This window comes from Gopherus evgoodei, chromosome 13 (genome assembly GCF_007399415.2).
Source record: "Gopherus evgoodei ecotype Sinaloan lineage chromosome 13, rGopEvg1_v1.p, whole genome shotgun sequence".
Classification (NCBI taxonomy): Eukaryota; Metazoa; Chordata; order Testudines; family Testudinidae; genus Gopherus; species Gopherus evgoodei.
In genome coordinates this window covers 17,604,997-17,624,781 of record NC_044334.1, presented here as the reverse complement: position 1 = coordinate 17,624,781, position 19,785 = coordinate 17,604,997, and the positions used below count along the sequence as shown (strand labels likewise).

General features: G+C 39.8%; 1 protein-coding gene across 1 annotated transcript in view; it reads right to left on the bottom strand.

Annotated features, from left to right (window-relative positions):
• Window positions 1–1,865: 1,865 nt before the first annotated feature.
• LOC115660953 (protein HIRA) overlaps window positions 1,866–19,785 on the bottom strand; it is a 61,812-nt gene continuing 43,892 nt past the window's right edge. The window contains exons 16-25 of the mRNA XM_030582942.1: window positions 16,826–17,030; window positions 15,812–15,916; window positions 14,656–14,804; window positions 12,517–12,678; window positions 11,245–11,303; window positions 9,981–10,086; window positions 8,320–8,442; window positions 6,356–6,519; window positions 3,837–3,925; window positions 1,866–2,833 (exon numbers count right to left, since the gene is read on the bottom strand). Coding sequence (XP_030438802.1) covers window positions 2,717–2,833; window positions 3,837–3,925; window positions 6,356–6,519; window positions 8,320–8,442; window positions 9,981–10,086; window positions 11,245–11,303; window positions 12,517–12,678; window positions 14,656–14,804; window positions 15,812–15,916; window positions 16,826–17,030 — 1,279 coding nt within the window. The 3' untranslated portion in view covers window positions 1,866–2,716. The remainder of the gene's footprint in view (window positions 2,834–3,836; window positions 3,926–6,355; window positions 6,520–8,319; window positions 8,443–9,980; window positions 10,087–11,244; window positions 11,304–12,516; window positions 12,679–14,655; window positions 14,805–15,811; window positions 15,917–16,825; window positions 17,031–19,785) is intronic.

Here is a 19,785-nt window from a genome sequence, read left to right as displayed (position 1 = left end):
TATCAGCCACACATGGAGAAGCTTGCAGCATTGTTCTAGCCAAGAGCTGCTCTTTTGCAATGATGGCTTGAAACTGTTTTGTGCTCTTGTAGCAGATATTCAATAAAAGAGGTAAACTTTGTATAATTAATGTGATTATATTTTGCCAGAATCACCTGATTATTAGCAATTGGAATTGCAGAGTAGCAGAAAAGTAAGGTTCAAGAGTTTGTGCTCCTTGTCATTAGATGTAGTCTTTGAATGGTGTTGTCTACAATGCTCATTCACTGCATCCACAACTAAAGAATTTGGTGTGGGGTAGGAAAATAAAAACTCAAGCCCCTAGCTAGGACAATACTTTTCCAATGGTCTTTTAGCTGACAGGGGGTGCAGTAGCAGGAGTCTTCAGACAGACTTGGCAGATTCTAATAGTGCTTCATTTATAGAGAGGGCTACCCGGGCTGACAATGGTGCATAGAAGATGTCAAGCCATTTGTGCTGCGTCTCCTGCAGTTCTTCTAATGAGATCTGAAGGGTGTCTGCTGCCCTCTTCATCAGATCTTGAAATTACACCTCTACCTCGATAGAACGCTGTACTCGGGAGCCAAAACAATCTTACTGCGTTATAGATGAAACCACATTATACTGAACTTGCTTTGCTCCACCGGAGTGCACAGCCCCGCCCCCCAGAGCACTGCTTTTCCGCATTATATCTGAATTTGTGTTATAACGGGTCACGTTATATTGGGGTAGAGGTGTATTTGAAATCATCATGAGATGGTGAAGGGGATGACAACTTCAACTGGGGAAGAAAAAGAAATATTAGAATGTGGAGCAGCCTCCTCGTTAGCTCTCCTTTCTTGGTCCTCAAATGTATCCTCATTGGAGATAGTTTATGAGAAACAGAAGGAGTTGAAGAATGTTCCCTGGGATGATCTACATGAGTAGTGTGCACTTCAGAAACCAGTTGCTGGTAAATAACCCAGGAATCCCAGTATGCCCACTAGGGAGGACCATATGGGAATGGTGGGCACATCCAGGGTTAGTTGTACCAGGTGGATGTTTGGTGGTCTTTGATGGTAGAAGCCTGGAAGTGTTCCTAAACAGTCCAGGTTCTGGCTAAACAAATGTAGGTAGGCAGTCAGCAGAACCCTGCATAGAAATCTGGGAGTCTGAAGAACTCCCTTTCATAGTCTGGTGGAGTTGGGGAATGGAGGAGTAATCAGCCATCTTTCAGAAGGTATCGAGTGCTAGGGAGGAAGGTGGTCCTGGAGAATGGTGAAATAGTAGGGATAAAATTGTTGTGGTACCAGAAGTCTTGAACTCAGAGGAGACTCAGCCGCCTCGTAAATAAGCAGGAGTACTGCTGAGAACCTGAACTCTTGCAGTATTGGGTGAGCCAACACAGTGACCTGGTAAGTCCCAGCCACAGAGGTGTGAGGTACCAAAGGCTGGACTCACTCTTCCACTTGTACTGATGGTCTAGGTACCGATGAGGCACTGGAAGACGAAAAGTATACTGCCTTCTTAGTCAAGTGCTTAGAATCGGTAGTATCTTGCCCATATATCCTTAGTATGGGACATAAAGATGCACATGGCGCATACACAAGACGAACAGGTATTGCCACTGAAATCTTCCGATTGAAGGTGCACATGCACACCTCAAGTAGAGTACCCACAGGGACACTACCTGAAGTTGCAGTAGTTACAAAAACAAGGTTCTAGATCACTACAGTAAAATCAGTGTTAAGATTTACTACTATGGCACTTGCAGAGAAAAGATAACCCAGATAACATTAGTTCAATATTGATTTCTATACACGTTCAAGATGATTTAACCTGTATTACTGTTTAATGCTGCTACAAGAAGACATGAATATCCAGAGTAAGGCCATCTTTTTTTTAATCCAATGCAGTGTTCATTTATTTTTGTACATACAAAAAGAGCCACCCTCTTTGATTCCCCCCACCCCCAAAAATCTCTCCTTTACAAACAGTTAAAAATTAAAAACCAGATGATGACAGGTTAATTTTGGTACAATTATTCAGCAACATAGCTGTCATAATTAGAGTTAAATTTCCTACAAGGCTACTTGTAGGGAAATCCTGATTATTGGCCAAATAAAATTCCATATTACAAGTTAGCAAATTCTAGTACAAAAATAGTCCTTGTGTTAGAACAGCCTCTTATAATTATATTCACAGGTTTGAGTCTATTGGCTGCATAATACCTTAATATTTTATGAAATTTCTTTTATATGGCTCATTCATCTAATTCAATATAGTGTTGAGCCTCAATCAATCCTCAGGCAAAAAACCCTGAACAGGGTTAATACGCTGCTCAGTGTACTCTGAAGTACTGTGCTTTTCACAGGACATCCAAAAAAATCCCCAAACTGTTCTCAGCTAGTCTTCTTGATATCACAAAGAGATCCAGACCCAAAAGGACCCCCCTGAAGTACAGATCCACAAACTTCTGTAGGAACACAGGCCACAGCTTTGATGTTCAAATTTCACTTGGAAAACAGGTCCAGCTCCTTCACTCATTTTCACATTTGCCTTGGTGAGCTTCTTTAGAAATTAAAGCTTATCACTCATGAAAGATGTGGGGCCATTCTGGTACTGCCCCTTTCAGGAGTGTCCCATTCTGGCCGGGCTCTCTCCTCTTCTGTCTCTGGTTAATGCTGTTCAGCAGTTTCCCTTAGACCAGGCCCTTCAGGGAAAATCTGGGGAAATACTATTTTTCTCTCAAGATGTCTAGCTGCTCTTGATATTCTGTGAAAAGCCTCTGGAAACGGAGGTTCTGTCCGATGACAGGAAGCAGTTCTTTCAGTAGCTCTCTCTTTCGTAAACCCTGCACAAAAACGTCAAAAATCCTCAAATTTATTTTATATCATTAATGCAGGCATTTGATACAGGATTCACTTAAGATTAGTGTGGTCTCTCTTTATCTTAGAGAGCTGTTTATTTGATGTCACCTCCTGTTATTTAGATTTCAATAATAATAATAATAATAATAATAATAAAGTCTTTAGGAGTTCTTATTAAATGTTCTTGTTGCTGCTTCCACATGGTGGCAGAATGTGGAAGTGTTCTTTGAAGGGCACATGTTTCTTTGGCATATCAGCCCTTTCAAAGGTACATGCCTGGTGAATGGAGAGCACTGAAGGTGCAACCTGTTCCATCTATTAGGTATGTTAGACAGCATCAGTGGATATAATGGAATTGTTAAGTGTTTGTATACAGTGCCAGAGAGAATAAAGGAGGTTACTATTTAGGTAATGGAAAGGATGGATTAAGTATAGAATGGAAGAGGTTCCACAGTGATTAAAGTCTTTGTAGATTGCTTGCTTGCTACTCAATTTGAAATATACTTGAGGCTAAAGGGCTATCAACCTTCCCAATAGTTAAAAAAAAGTTACACAAAGTAAGCAGACATATCTTCTTCCTTAAGAAACAGTGGTTGGTCAAGACTTGGCTCATACAATTTACTTACTTCCTTGTGAATCAGCACCATGCTGGCACAGCTTTAGAAACAGTATTTAAGTTAAGTGAAAACTCTCTTTTTAAAAAAAACAAAAAACAAACAAAAAAACAAAAACCATGGAACCCCAAAACAATGAAAGCCCTAGCAGTGAACTTTTAAAATAAAAGCTGGAAATTACCTATCAGATGACACTTTTAAGGGTAGATCAAATTTTGGGTTCTCAACTTTGGAGGTGTTCTTTTAAATGTTACCAAAAGAAACTATGAGAGGAAATGTAAAGTACATTCAGTAATTTAAATTAAAACTGTCTAGTTTATACACTAAAGAAAAGTCTCCCCTACTTTATTTAAAAACAAAAACCAGCACTTACCACCACTGTTGATTCCCACTGACTTCCAGCTGAGTAATGGACTGGACCCAATAAATCCTTGCATAATTCTCGCAGGCGATATTCAAACCCTGAGAATTACCAGAAATAAAACATTCATAAACATGAAATTATACCCACTACACCAGAGGTAGGCAACCTATGGCATGGGTGCCAAATGCGCCACGCAAGCTGGTTTTCAGTGGCACTCATACTGCCCAGGTCCTGACCACCAGTCTGGGGGGTTCTGCATTTTAATTTAATTTTAAATGAAGCTTCTTAAATGTTTTAAAAGCCTTATTTACTTTACATACAACAATAGTTTAGTTATATATTATAGACTTTTATAGAAAGAGACCTTCTAAAAATGTTAAAATGTATTGCTGGCACGCGAAACCTTAAATTAGAGGGAATAAATGAAGATTCAGCACACCACTTCTGAAAGGTTGCCGACCCCTGCACTACACAATATAAATGACACATAATTTAAGACAGAGTTACAAGTATCTAGACAAGAACAACATAAGGACAAACCAATATGATTTCTGTAAAGGTAAATTGTTCCTCCCTAACCAATAAGAATTATTTGAAACATTAAAATAGTAAATAAAGACAGCTGGTGGATTTATTCTAGAACTTCCAAAAAGTTTTATCTATAGTTCTCCTCAAAAAGACTGTTAAAAGTGATCAACAACAGAAAAACAATGGAATGACTATCACATTTTTTATTATACATAAAACCTGAAAGACACCTCTTCTTTCCGAACCACTCCCCCAAAAAAACCCATCAGCTTGTTTTTTATGTTATACATGTCTTGGCTGCCCTGGTAGACTCCAGTAACTGTTGAAATGATGACACTACAAAAAAGTCAGACTGAAAGTTGAGTAATTGAGAGGAGAATTAAATGTTTACTAAGTCTGTTTAAAATGTTTTGGGTTTTTTTTTTTTAACAACACATATTTAATGCAAATACCTAAAAACAGCTTGGAAAAAGGATGTCTGATAAAGACTCAACATCCCTGCCTCTTGTATTAAGGTGAGAATGTTTGCAATAATCATGCTTCGAGATCCTCACTAAAGATCCTTCAGCAAAACTTAAAAGACCAGACTTGACATTCTTTATATTTATCAGATAAAAAACCAAGATGAACACCTTTAAAAAACACACACAAAAACTTTTCAAGACAACTTTACATCAGAAAGTAACAAAAATGGCAGAAGCCCAATTTTGCAAGTGTACTTAAGGTGATTTGGTAATCACAGGATGAGAGGTAAAGTCTTTTAATAGAGTTTAAAAAATGGTAAGGAATTAGGTATCTATATAGGATCAATACAATGATCTACATCTTTCAGCATTTATTCATCTGGAAGTTGGGTGAACAGTGCAGTGGCATAAAACACTGATAGCAAAATTGAATGTTCAGAGTAGGTTTAATGTAGTTCATATTTTTCAATTTGCCAGTTAGGTCCTGAATTAGTTTTAACTTCTTCGAAAAATAACTAGGTGTCATTATGGACAGATCAAGAATCAAATATTAAACTTGGTTAAGAAGGGAGTGAGAGAACCACATTTATTTAGAGAAGTGGAATCTAGTGCATTGAATTTGGGACGGAGAGGCAAGAACTCCTGAATTTGACTCTGATTCTGCCAGTAATTCAGTATGTGGTTCTAAGTGAGCCACTTCACCTCTGCCACACTTTTCCCATATGTAAAATGGCTATGTGGGTGAAAAGAGGGTCCCATGTAGGAAAAATTAAGATAGGGGGACCATTTAATTTGGAAAGCAGACAAGTGGAGATATGCTAGAGAGCTGTAAAATCTGAAAGGGACAGAGAAGGCTAGTCAGTTATCCTTATTTAACAATGTGGAAAAAGAAGATACTAAAAAATAAACTCAAATTGGAAATGAACAAAATGGAAAGTTATTCTCCACCCCCTTCTTTGCATAAACAAAAATTAACCTATGTAACTCACAGCTGCAGGCTATTACATTAAATAGATTAGCAGAATTTTTGTTTAAAGTTTAGACATTTACATGAATAAGAGCAGAACTTCTGCAGCTATATTAGCCATGGTAAAAGTCACAAAGGGTTAGTAATTCCTCTGCTGCAGGACAAAATGTGATCACCAATTGAGTCAGGAATAAATTTTCCTCATGGTGTATTATTAAAAATGACATGCTTTATGTGGGTATTGCAGCATCCACCAGCAGCTGCTATCGGGGACAGTATGTAGATCTTGGGGGATAATTCATCTATTAAGCAATGTGTATTTCTATACTTAAATTCAGAGATGGCACTTCTTATCCCAATACACTATTTATATTTAACATACAAGCAAAAGAGCCTCCACTATGGACCACCTTCAGAAGCAAATGCACTGGAGTTTTTTTATTTTTTGAATTACCACAGAGGTGCCAAACAAAAGGACACTGAGAACAGTCACATATATAATGAGAATACGGGAGTTCTGAAAAATCCACCAGAGCTGCAAAGAAATAACATTGCATATTATAGCTCACCTTCATTAACTAGGTACCGTGCATAGATAAGGAGCCAATGGCGGTATTCATGACTGGATTGTAACATAAGTGCCGCTGCTATCTGATTCTCCAGGTAAGCCAGTGTTGTTTCTTGTTGTACTAAATGAGGCATGGAGAACAGTCTTGCAGCTTGCCTTCCTGAACTATAAACCAAACATGGCACAAAGTCAGAGACCAATTAGAAAAAAATTCCCCTAGTGCAGAAGCCATTCTTCTAGTCTTTCACATATCTAGGGTATTTGGTGCTTTCCCAGTTTGCACCTCTACTGCCAAAGGCCACTGCCTATAAATCTTCTGCATCCAACAGATGGAAAGACTCTCGGACCTCTTTACATTGGCACCAGACCCAGACTGACCATCCAGGGCAGTAGGTTCAGTGATCCCCCAGTCCCTTTAGACTTTCCACTTGGGGAGCAGTAACCAATAGGAGCTTCCACAGCCTCCTGAAATCATCATTCACTCAACTTGGAAACTGAATTTTACTGTATTGTCATTGGTCACTTCTCCCTGGTCATTCATCCCTCTCCTACCACTGCAGCCTCTCAGGTGCCCAACCCCACTTTCCCTTGTCCACTGGGGTTCTCCACCACCTCCTCATTTACCTCTCTCTTTTCTCCTCCCCACTCCCATAACCCCTTCCTCTTGCCCACTTCAATCCTGAGTGTGCACCACTCCCCTCCACCACAGCAAAGCTCTGTTTATATAGTTTTATTTATATTATAAAATGAAATATATAAGAAAATGAACAAAATGGAACCAACACAGTAAGTTCCTATCATCATCCTGATCACTTTGCTTATATGCTGCATTCCTTTCGTCCTCCCTTCATCTGTTTTTTGTCTTTAACATTATAAGCTCTCCAAGGTAGGGGCTTGTCTTCTTGTATGTTTATATAACCCTTTAGAACACTCCTGAAACCACACCCAGAGGAGTGTGAAAGCCAGGAAACTAAATGAAGGCTAGTTCTATAAATGGTCTTTGGAAAAGGCTGGAAATTCTTTTTTTTTAAGTTAACTACAATGTTCTAATAAAATTACTTTTTGAAGTAGCTAAAACATCTTTACAAACCTTAACTAATTTTTCATCTGGATATTTTCTTTTTTACAAAATAAATCCAAACTGTTATTTCCATTCCTTCTATTTTTAAATCCTAATTTTCTTGACTTTTTTTTTTTTTTAAAAGGAAAGAAGGAAAATAAGTCCCATTACCCTGCTTACAGCCCCTCTTAAGTGGGCATAAAAAATTAGTAAAATAAAATCAAAGTTGGCTATGAGAGAGTATATAAATTAGAAATAAGGGATGTGAGTAGCAGGTAAACACGAGCCCCTGAGCTGTCAATGGACACTTCCACTGGTTCTTGCTATTCCCTGGTGGTGTGATCAGAAGTTAAAAATATGCAGCAAATGACTAAATAACCATCCAATCTTCCCTAAAATTCTCAAAGACTCCACAGAATAAGCCAACTAAAGATAACTGAATAAACCAAAGGTGAAGCTTGTAGACCAAGCCACTTTTGGGATGATGGTCCAATAAGTAAGTTATAAAATCACAATGCAAAATGTAAGAAATCCAATTTAGATAAAGTGATATTCTATCAATATAAATGAGAAACACTGCACCAACAGGTAAGGAAGAACTATAAAAGTAGAATTATTAAGTATAGTGTGCAGCCACCTTCTCACTACCCAAATATTCTCTGAGCTAAACAGATACAAGGTTACAAAGGTCTAAGGCTTAAACAGACTCTCTGAACAAATCTGATTGACAGATTAGCCCTCCAACCCACTGATATTTCTGAAAATAACTAAGTAATTCAAGCATTCAGTCACAGTGAAACTAGACAGCACAACAGAAATTAACACCAGGCAATTAGACTGTATATGAAGCAGAAACAGACCACTTGGCTGATCAGTGAACACAAATAAAATGCCTAAATGCATACTTTGATGTTCGTCCCTGTATTATGGCTAAGGGTCCTGAACACAGCATGGCTTCTTGGGATGGTAAACTATTCCTGTAGTCTGCACATTGTGCTAAGGAGTCCTGTTTGTCAGAGACAAGATTCCTGGGGGGAGTAAAAACAAGAACATATTACAACACAGTGAATGGTGCATCAGGTGGCAGATGACTCTGTTCTAGTCTGCTTTATACTTGATTTGCATTTTCACAATAAAAAAATGTATTAAAGCTAATATTAAAATTATATAATACACAGGTTAAGAAAAGAGTCTCTACATCTGGGTATAGTGCTTAAATAATACAAAAGTACAAAGGTTGGTTCAAAAATCATACAATACATAATCAGCAATAACTCAAATTTAGATTAATAAATTTAACAATACACGCTGGTGCAACGCACAAGGCTTTGGGCCAAATCCTGCTTACTTTATTTACACAAATGGTCCCATTGAAGTCAATGGGATTAGTCACATAACCTAAACAGGATTTGGCTTGAGCTCTGAAAAGCATAAGAGAAAATCCACTGGCACATTTTACAGGTTGCATATTGAAAACAAAAATTCACATCCACTGCAGGACCAAGGCTGTACCGAATGTAGATAATTACTTTATCCTGAAACTAACTTTACCCCAAGATCCTCCACACATCAGACCCTACTTTCAGACTGCTGATCAGCTATTCTGGCAGTTCCTTTACACTGAGGATATGATGCCGCCTTCATACTGACAGGGGAGAGTTGACAGCTACAACTCCCACCTCCTACACCTAATTAAGGCTATCATCTACATGGGTTTGACAGGCTGGGGAATTTGCTGCTCAGAAGAATGCCACTTGTACGCTTACCAGACAACTAAGATACACAATGGCACAAATACTAATAGTAATCTTGATGGTTTAATCATGGTTAATTTGAGCTGGTGACTAAGGGACTATTCTTTTATATAAATCTGACGATGTGGCACAAACAGAAAAGTGACAGGAAATTCAGATTCCATCCTTCATTCTTCAATGGTTTAATTGTTGTGGAGAAAAAGACAGCAGGATTTAAGTTCAGGGTCAGCCATAACTGTGAATAATATCAAGGCTGTGACAGATATGGACTAGAGCCAGGCAGTAAAAATGATATTTTCTCTGGGGTGTTTTCCCTCCAATTTATTTAAAGAAATAATAATCTAAACACACAAACTACCGTCTAAATATAAGAGAGCATCCAAGTTTCCTGGCAGCTGTTCTGGACTAATTTTTTCCAAAGACTATTATCTTTTACATTCAGAAATCATGGATGTCTGAATGACCAAAGCATTTTAAATCCATGTCAACTTCCAGGCAGTTTACAAGCAACCCTACGACAACAAATCAGAGTATATGTGTAACAGGTGGGGGGGAAAAAGGGTAAGGAAATATATTCCAGTTTAAGCTTTTAATTTACAAGGGTTATTTTAAACAATACTGAATCATAAAAACATGAAAGGGACTGTCCCAGCCATCTACGTACCAGTATGTGGGGAGCAAAGCAGAAGACACGCCCAGAGTGTGTTTCCGCTTGGGTTAGTTTTCGAGAACAGAATTAAGGGGCAGTAAATCAGAACTGGCATGTTACCACAGCCAACTTTAAAAAGGGTAGGAAAGAATGTGCAACTTACCACGTAGAAAGAGAAGGATTAAAACAATATGCCTTTCCATCAGACAGGCTCATTACTGGTATACCATGCTGAGTCAGCAAAATTTGAGAGACAGATGTATCACTTCCTACAGATTAAATCAGATCTCATGATTTCCTCCGAAGTAATCTTTACATAACATTTAAAACTCTACACATTTAAAGTGCTGTACAACCATTAATTAATCCTCACAAGAGCCCTACCGAAACAGGTGTGACTAGTGTTACTCCCATTTTACTGGCAGGGAAGCTGAGGCAAAGAGGTGAAATAACTTACTGAATGCACATAAGCAAGTCAGTAGCAGAGCTGGACTTAGAAGCCAGGGCTCTTAGCACTGAGTTCTGTGTACTATTATATGTGTCATTTCTTTGCAACTATCATTAAATAATCTTGAGAAATTGCAATATACATAAAGGGTTGGTTAAAATGGAAATATTTGCAGTATCTCAGGGCAGAATATTCACCCAATTATTTTTCTGTCATCTTTAAAAATAAACCTTTCAGTTTACAGGTATCTCCATGCCAATCTCCTAACAAACTATGCTTGGGAAGGCGTGGATAAACATGCTGTAATGCTCAGATATTCATTATCTCCTGCTTACCAATTGTTCTAATTCTACAGTCCTACGGAGCATGTTTTGAGCGCAGGACCAAGTGACCAGGGTTTGTGGCTGTTTGTCTGAGAAGACTTATGCAGTCTGCTGGGTTCATACCACACACACATACAAATACTTCTCAAACTGCCTTTGATTAATACTACTAAAGTTAAATCCAGACAGGAGGCCAGTTCATTTCTTGTAATGCTGATTTTTTTTTTTGCCAGATACTGGCAAGGGCAGAAAACAGATTTGTTAAATTCAGATAATTTCTGATCAATTAAGCTTTAAAATATCTGATTATATGCAAGATATGCATTTGGGACTGCAATAGTGTTATGGGATTTATATACCAGATTAGAAAGTGTTTCATGATAACTCTACAACACTGCATTTCCACATTTAAAAACAAAACAAATTACAAGATCTTTAATAGTCTGCTATCTCCTTATATTTTTATCTTGGTAGTTTCTGTGGTAATGAAACATTATCTGGTGATTTCCATTTAACACCCAACTACGTACAGAAGAAAACCTATTTATTTTTGCTTTACAGGGGTACATAGAATTTTAGCACACTCGTTAATGGCTCAATATATTACAGGATGACTGAAAGACTAAGGTTGGCAGGTAAATGTGCACTTTCATTACCTGCTAATATTGTTTGCAGAGACTCGTCTTTAACAACCACTGACTGTTTATGAACATCCCTGAAGGGAGAGAAAAGAGGGGGAGAGGAGGGAAAGCTATACATTAAAAAGAAATGAATATGCCAATCATATAACAAATCAGTTTCTAGAATGATCCTGATTAAAATTTGTAATTTAATATTTATTTCATTATTTTGACAACACAATTTTGGCAAGGCAGAAAATAGCAAAGCAGAGCTGTATGCACCCCTGCTTCTGAAAAGGATTATAAGAACAATTATTTGCACTTCTATGGCCCTTTCTGTTAGAGAATCTCATCATACTTTGCAAACATTAAGTCTCACAATACATCTGTGAGATGGGTATGAATTATTTTCCCAGTTTTACAGATAAGTAAACAAATGTAGAGAGAGGTTAAGTGAACTGTCCAGGGTCACAAAGTGAGTCAACAGCCGAGCTGGGAACTGAACCCATGCCTTCTGACTCCTAGGCCCATACTCTAGCTCAGGGATCGCCAACCTTTGGCACGCGGCCCGTCAGGGAAATCCGCTGGCTGGCCAGGACGGTTTGTTTACTTGCAACAGCCACAGGTTCAGCCGATCGCAGCTCCTGCTGGCCGCGGTTTGCCGTTCCAGGCCCCTCCAGGCCAAGGGATGTGCTGGCCACCGGTTCCCGCACCCCCATTGGCCTGGAACGGTGAACCGTGGCCAGTGGGAGCTGCAATCGGCCGAACCTGCGGACGCTGCAGGTAAACAAACCGTCCCGGCTTGCCAGCGGATTTCCCTGATGGGCTGCGTGCCAAAGGTTGCCGATCCCTGCTCTAGCTGTTAGACAACACTCTTCCAATGTCAATCTAAAAATAAAGATTTTAATGATTTCTGTTTCCTTCTTTCCCTTAATTCCACAGACTAAAATCAGCCTGTCCTAGAAGACAACTTAAACAAATGACCCTTAGTAGGATAAACCATCCACTTTCTAGGGTGAAATTCACCCCTGTGCAGAGTTCCACTTAAGCCTGCAAAAGAGAGCTGTCAGGACTCATGTCTTGCATGGTGGGCCCTCTACACAGGGCTGAATTTCACATCCACAAAAAAGACTCGATCGAAAGAGAACCTGATTTGAACCAGAGCATCAGCAGGCACATGTCAACCCAGCCACTAGAAAAAAAAACATTTATCAGCCCCAATCAAAGTTATTAACTGGAAGCAGTAAGGTAACCACTCAAACTCAGCCGTGCTTATTGGCAGTCATGACAGCATAATTTAGTACTCACCACACAGACAGCGTAGCAATAGTGGTGAGAGCCATGACGTAGGAACCTGTGCAATGTAAAGCGGAGATAGGCGAATGCAATATAATAGGTGGGAGAAGGCGACGACCACAAGCTGAAAATACAGATAAGGTCCTCTTCTCACAGGCTACACTCACCACATCACTGAAAATGATCAAAAGGAAACATTTAAATTCAGCTAAATGAAAGAGGCAAGATCTCTTGGGTTATCATACAACTTGAAGAAGGTCCCACTGATAAATTGAGAGGATTCAGAAAATTTGTCTCCAGAAGGCAGAGGCAAAAAACAGGAGAATGTGGTTTTGAATCCTAAATTCAAGTCTCTTACTTGGCAGATGGCGGTGAATGTGACATATCAGTGGGGAAGGAAAGGAGGCGTGCCTGGTCAGAATAAGCCTCGGCATACTGGCCATATGAAGAAGAGGTTGTTTTTTTGAAACAAGACCGTTTCCACACACAGAAGAATGTACAGAGAGAATGATCTGTCAAGACAATGGAATGACGAGGCTCTCTTTAGCAGGCAGGGAGGGAGCTGTGCACTAGCAGGCAAGAGCATTGCCGAATGAAAGTAGGGAATTGCTAGATGACAAAATATAAAAGTACTTTTCATGGTGATGTGAGGTTAAAGGTTTGAATTACCTTGCAATCCAAGCCCTGGGTGCATGTTTCAAAGGTGGTGTTGGATAGCACTTCCGTCAGTGAGAAAGGCTTATACTGTAAAGGTAGCACTTCCTACCTCCTTCATTAAAGAGCATGGGAGATTTTGGCCCAAATTTTATGTACTTTTTATTTCTGTCCTGCTCTAGGGTATGCTTCCAACACTGGATAAGGTATGTGAATGATCAGGAGTTTGCAGTTTTCTGTTATGGATGACAGGACACGGTATGAAGGAGAGCGCTGATAACAGCTGTACATAACTTTGTAACCAACCCTCTTCATAAAAAGCTTAAAACTCAGGCCAGGCTAACCCAACCTTGTGGTGGGCTTGGGCTGAAGTCTGAGTCAACTTGGGCCAATGTGAGTTTTTGCAAAACATTACAGCTCAAAACATAAGAGCTGCACAAAAAAAAATTTAAAACTTGTCAATTTCAGCTGTGATTTATGAGTTTAATTTGTTCCAATCCAAAACTCAGCACAATTCTTAAGGGCATGAAACCAGAAAAAGGTTCAGATGAATTCCTGTGAACCAGACTTGTGGGTGCCTTTGTCACAGTTTGGACCTCAACAAGATCACACAGTTTAAATTAAACTTCTGATGCAAAAACTAAAGGCTGCTGTTGAGAAGGAGGAGAAACTGCAAGTATCTCCAAGGAAACAGGGATCCCACAAAAATATTCTACTTAAATTGTCCTTTTAAACTTTCAGTCATTGTGGCACTTGCTGTTGAAACAACTGCTGCTTCTAATCATTCAGTCCAATCTAATGGGGGAATTTAAAGGAGGAATCCAATGTCTGACAAAGAAAGTATTTTAATTGGCTAATGGGGACATGGGATGCTATAAAGACTTTGTTTAGGTCAGGACTCTAGAGGCTAATTCACAAGTGAGGCTGCCATCAGGTCTACATACAGTGCATATTATATTTATTCATATCACATGGTTAATACCAAAGCATTGTGTACAGGTTACAAAAGAAGTAACAAAAAGAACAGCGAACCGCAATGATCAACAAAGCCAGTGCCCCCGTTACTAATGCTACAGGAGGAGGAAAGAGGAACATAAGTGTCCTACAGCCGGCTAGCAGGAAGAGGAAGAAGAGAAAGGTCTTAGGAAGATGTCTTGCACTATGAAGAATCACACAACTCCATAAAAATAAGGGATCCTGTCATGCACTATAATAGTGAATTTAATTAAACATTTTGCAAAATATACAGTGCACCAGGGGGGTTAAAATAAAAGACCAATGGGTAGCAATATTCTCCGAAGCTATTGAAGTTTGGTAAATTTTAAATACCTGTATATTTTATTCATGTAATTGGAAGTTCTCAAAGGGAACCTTGAATAAGATTTCCACTAACCACTTGTTTAATAGTGTAACAATACAGCCCTAAATACTTTCTCCTGCCAAAGGACTATCACTCCTTTTCTGGAGGCGCCTACTTCTACAAGCAAATTCTCTTACCAGCTTCCAGCTGCAGTAAGAATTCGACTGGTGAGGACAGTCTCCCATTCTTTGCCTTCTCGATTACACTTTAACCTGCTCAGCTTGGAACCTCCCACTGTAGTCATCTCATTCTCCACCTCAATGTACATGGAGGGATCTGAACTTACCTGAGAAAAGAAAAGGAAAATCTTTTTACACAGAGGAAAACTGCTCAGGGGTACTGTCAAATAATGTTGGTCCAAAATAGGGCCCAATTAAACCTTGGTGTCTGATAAACAAAAAACTCCAGAGTGTTTTCTCTAAAATATCCTCAAAATTCATCAAATTACTTCAAAAGGAAGAGATTCCAAAGGTAACTGGTCACTCAAGGCAACTGGTCACTCAAGACTATCAATAATTTATGTGTATTTTGAGCCCACCAATTGAAAAAAGGGTTTATATTTTCAGTCATCTGTTCTTCCTAAGTCCTGGACACCAAATCTAGTTCAAACAAGGCTGCTGCTGCAACCTTTCAGGATTCCTGCAGTCAAAGCCAGACTTCTATGGTAAAAACACACAGACAAGGGACTACATAGGTACATGAGTCAATGTTATGTTAGGCCCTCCAGGTGCTGAGCACGTCACTTTACCGCATGAAGAGACCTCAGAGGAAATGCCCAGTTTATGTAGAGAGCTGTCTGTGGTTCATGTGTGAAGAGAAAGCACCAGCCCTGTCTGGAGCTGCTGCTTCCACCACTTCTCTTGTAACACCAAAGCTAAATAAAGGAAGACGGGAGGGGGCGCCGAAGGGAGGAAAATATGTTTGTCTTTGAAGGCAAGTCAGGTGAGAAAAGAAGGAATGAATTGCTGAAATGGATTGCCTCTGCAGGTGAGTTAGGAAGGAAGGAGGCAGAGTCAGAGAGTGCATGTGACTTACTAAGGTCCCGAAGCCAAGTCAGGTAAGGGAGGGGAAGAGGCAGTTGGGAGGCCTACATTGGTAGGAAGGAGCCAAGTGGGAAAGTCTTAGAAGAAAGTGGGGTGGGTAAAGCTCCTTCTTGGACAAGGCAAAGGAATTCTGCTCCAATCCTTCAGTTTAATATAACTATGCTGAGTGTCTTAATGATATTTTTGGAAAAGTAAACAGATCTTGGGGAAAATGCCTTTTAAGTAAACAATGTTGCTGTCACCCACTTACTTGCAATGTAAACGATTTCTGTGGGATTGGGGTTGGCAGTTTAAGTGCTAATGCTGGTGCAGAGATGCAAGTGGCATCCTTCTCAGAGGCCAGTGCAGCTGGGGACTGAAAAACAGAAGTGTCAACAACAGTAACAGAGCAATTAAAAACAAAAAGAAAATATTATGAACAAATGGAACAGTGCACAGTTATCACTCACAAAAGCACCTCAGTACAGATATACTCTAGTCAAGATTGTGTTGTCAAGAGAGAAACCTCAACAGATGTTTAAAGACACGTCAGAAAAACCTCATGCAAAAGCTTATTTATTTATTTATTTATTTATTTATTTAAATACATATTGCACAAATACTATGTCTTCATTCTCTAAACTGGCTGCTAAGAATTTTCAGGAACAATACGTGGTCATTGCGGTCTGCATTAGGCCATCTTTGACACTTTCCATTTGTACTAACTTAATGGAAGCTCCGGTATGTTTCAGGGCAAGGCCAGCCCTTGAATGTTGGTAATGAAAAGGGCTGTTGCAACTGAAGGATGGGAAGTACAGTCATAATGTACTAGCTAGGTATGTACTCTACTGCCCTGTACTGAATAGAAGGTCATACCTGCTCAAGTGTTTATAATTATGCCACCCTCTTGAATCATACCGACAGCTGATGGAGTTTCTCATTTAGTTCAAGCAGCAGACATCTGTGTTTTTTTGAAGCCAAGATCCTGCATCTAACTCCAATACTACACACAGACTGTTTAGTTAGTGACTGCAGTATTTGTGTGTGCACAGCATACAGATTTGTTACATTATGTGCACCTTCATTTTAAAACCTTAAGAATTAGATAAAAAGCAAGCAAGAGGACTAGCTTCAAAATGTTGAGGAACCTTAGCACTCCTGGTTTCACTTGACCACCTTCTGTCTAATCTAACGCAAGGACAACATTTTGCTTTAGTAAATGAAGAGTAGAAACCATAAATACTAATACTATGGACATTAATTAAATTACTGACATACTGATTACCTGCACAGTTAAAGTCACAGGTACTAATCTGGAGTCCTTTCGAGGCCTGCCTTTTTTCTTCTTTTCTACTATTTCTGCCTCTAGTTCTAGTTTACGCTTGGGCAGAGACAACGGTTTAGTAGCTGGAATCTTCTCCTCACTGTCGCTGCTGCTCTCCAGGATATCCTTGGGCTTATTCTCTTTAATTAAATTCTGATCCTTTAATCTGCATAAAAAGTAAAAGATTTGTTTCATAATTTACATAAGTTATATTCAAAGCTGCCACCCATCCACCCACTATTAGCTTTCAAGCTAAGCATCAGATGCTTTGGATACATCTGAAAAGGTGCAGAGGAAAAAAATTAAGGTAAGAAAAGGCTACTCAATCCTCTGTGCAAGTGCAAAACGAAACATACAAAATGCAGCTTCTTCAAGTAAATTTTCTGCTTAAAAAACAAATAGTAAACTAGGCTGTGGTGGCTTGCACTGACACAGGGGTGGCCAACCTGTGGCTCCAGCGCTGCATGCGTCTCTTCAGAAGTTAATATGCGGCTCCTTGTATAAGCACTGACTCCGGGGCTGGAGCTACAGGCGCCAACTTTCCAATGTGCCGGTGGGGGCGGGAGGGTTGCTCACTGCTCAACCCCTGATTCTGCCACAGCTCTACCCCTACTTCACCTCTTCCCCCAAAGCCCCCGCTCCTTCCTGCCCCCTTACCTGAGCCTGCCACACCCTTGCTCCTTCCCCTCTCCCCAGAGCCTCCTGTGTGCCGCAGCAGGCATGGGGAAAGAGGGGGAGGCGCTGATCAGCAGGGCTGCTGGCAGGTGCAGGGGAGCTGATGGGGGGCTGCTGAGGTATTACTGTGGCTCTTTGGCAATGTACATGGGTAAATTCTGGCTCCTTCTCAGGCACAGGTTGGCCACCCCTGCACTAACACATTATTCAGCAACTAGATACTTAAAAAAAACCAAAAAAAAAACCCCAACAAGTTTTATTTTACCATTTAATGGCTACTGCACCACATGAAGAGCAATTATAATACCAAATCAGATGATGCAACTAGAGTTTTGCTTAAAGAGACTGGTTTCCATTACAGCTGTAATGGAGCAATTCCATTAGGGGCAGGTGGATGGGCAAAGTGGGGGAGGTGGAAGATAACAAAACTGACACTAGCAAGCTTGCAAATGAAAAGAACACAAGGGCTGTAAATTAACATGTACTGCATGCTTGACATCTCTGAAGTAATGGCTTTCAATGCACATATATATATATATATATATATATACACGCACACACATACACATATTATGATGATCATCAGGAATCACAGTTATTGGTAAGGTTGTAATAAAAGCCTTTTTGCAGCCTCTTCCTACCCTCAGCTTTCCAAGACGTTTACGTGGGAAGCGTGGGAGGAAGGGCATTTTTCATCTTCTGCTGATCTAAACACGCAAGTAATTTTAAGAGTAGTTCTCCTCTCTTCTCCACAGAACAGAGAAATGAGTAAAAGATGAGGAGTGATTTATATTCCCAGTTCTACTGCTGTTTGTCCATAATTATTTGCATTTTGTTGCACATTAGAAACATTAGACATGCTTCACAACACCTCTTCAAGAGTAAATATTGTTATTCCCATTTTACTGGATGGAAAGACAAACTCAGAAAGGTTAAATGACTTTTGCCCAACATCATACAGAACATCAGTATCAGAATCATGATGAGAATTTAGGTCTCCTGACACCCAGCCCTATGCCATGATAATAGATCACAGTGACTCTCAGACAAGTCACCACCTTGCTGTCCCTCCAGCTTCCCAAGCTGTGAATTGGGATACTACCGTTTACTTCACTCACTCACAGGGATACCCAACCAATGTCCCTTCTGACTTTGGGAAGTGGGCAGAAAAGACACTGTACCTCACATACATACTTGCGGACCAGTTTGCCATGCAACTGAGTCTCGGCAAATACACCTCTACCTCAATATAACGCTGTCCTTGGGTGCCAAAAAATCTTACCGCATTACAGGTGAAACCGTGTTATACTGAAATTGCTTTGATCCACCAGAATGCACAGACCTGCCCCTCGGAGCACTGCTTTACTGCGTTATATCCAAATTTGCGTTATATCAGGTGGTGTTATATCGGGGTAGCGGTGTACACCCATTAGAGACATAGGAACTGCCCTACTGGATCAGACCCAAGATCTTGCTGGTTCAGTGTCCTGTCTCTCACAATGGCCAGAACCAGATGCTTCAGAGGAATGTTTAAGAATCCCACAGTATGCAGATGTGGGGTAATCTGCCCCCCATAGTACATGTCATCCTGGTTTCTAGTAGTTAAGAGATTGGCTCCAGGCCTAAATCTTGAGGTTTAATCGCCTTTTCAAATTTTTTGTTATTAATCTGAAAACTCTGGATACTCATGATATCAATATAAATGTCGAATCCCTTTTTGAATCTTGCTAAGTTCTTGGCCTCAACAAAATTCTAAGACAATGAGTTCTACAGGCTAATTACGTGTTGTGTGTTTGCTGGTTTTGAATTTGCTTTCTTTAATTTTCATTGCTTGTCCCTTGTTCTTGTGTTAGGAGACAGGCAGAACAAAAGTTCCTGATCTACCTTCTCTAGACTATTCATTATTTTATATACTTTTATCGTGTACCACTTATGCATCTCCTTTCTAAGACAAACAATCCCATTCTTTTCAATCTCTCTTTATATGAGAGTTTTTCCAAGCCCAAGATCATTCTTGTTTCTTTCCTCCAATCCCCAGTTCTGAAATATCCTTTTTTGAGATAGTGTGACCGGTACACACTATTCCAAATGAGGCCACAGCATTGATTTATATAATTGCATTATAATATTCTCTGTGTAATTGCATTATAGCATCCTCCATGTTATTCACAAGCCCATTCCTTAGGTACCCTAACATCTTGTTTGCTTTTTTGACCACAGTGTCCCATTAAACACGTTTTCAATGA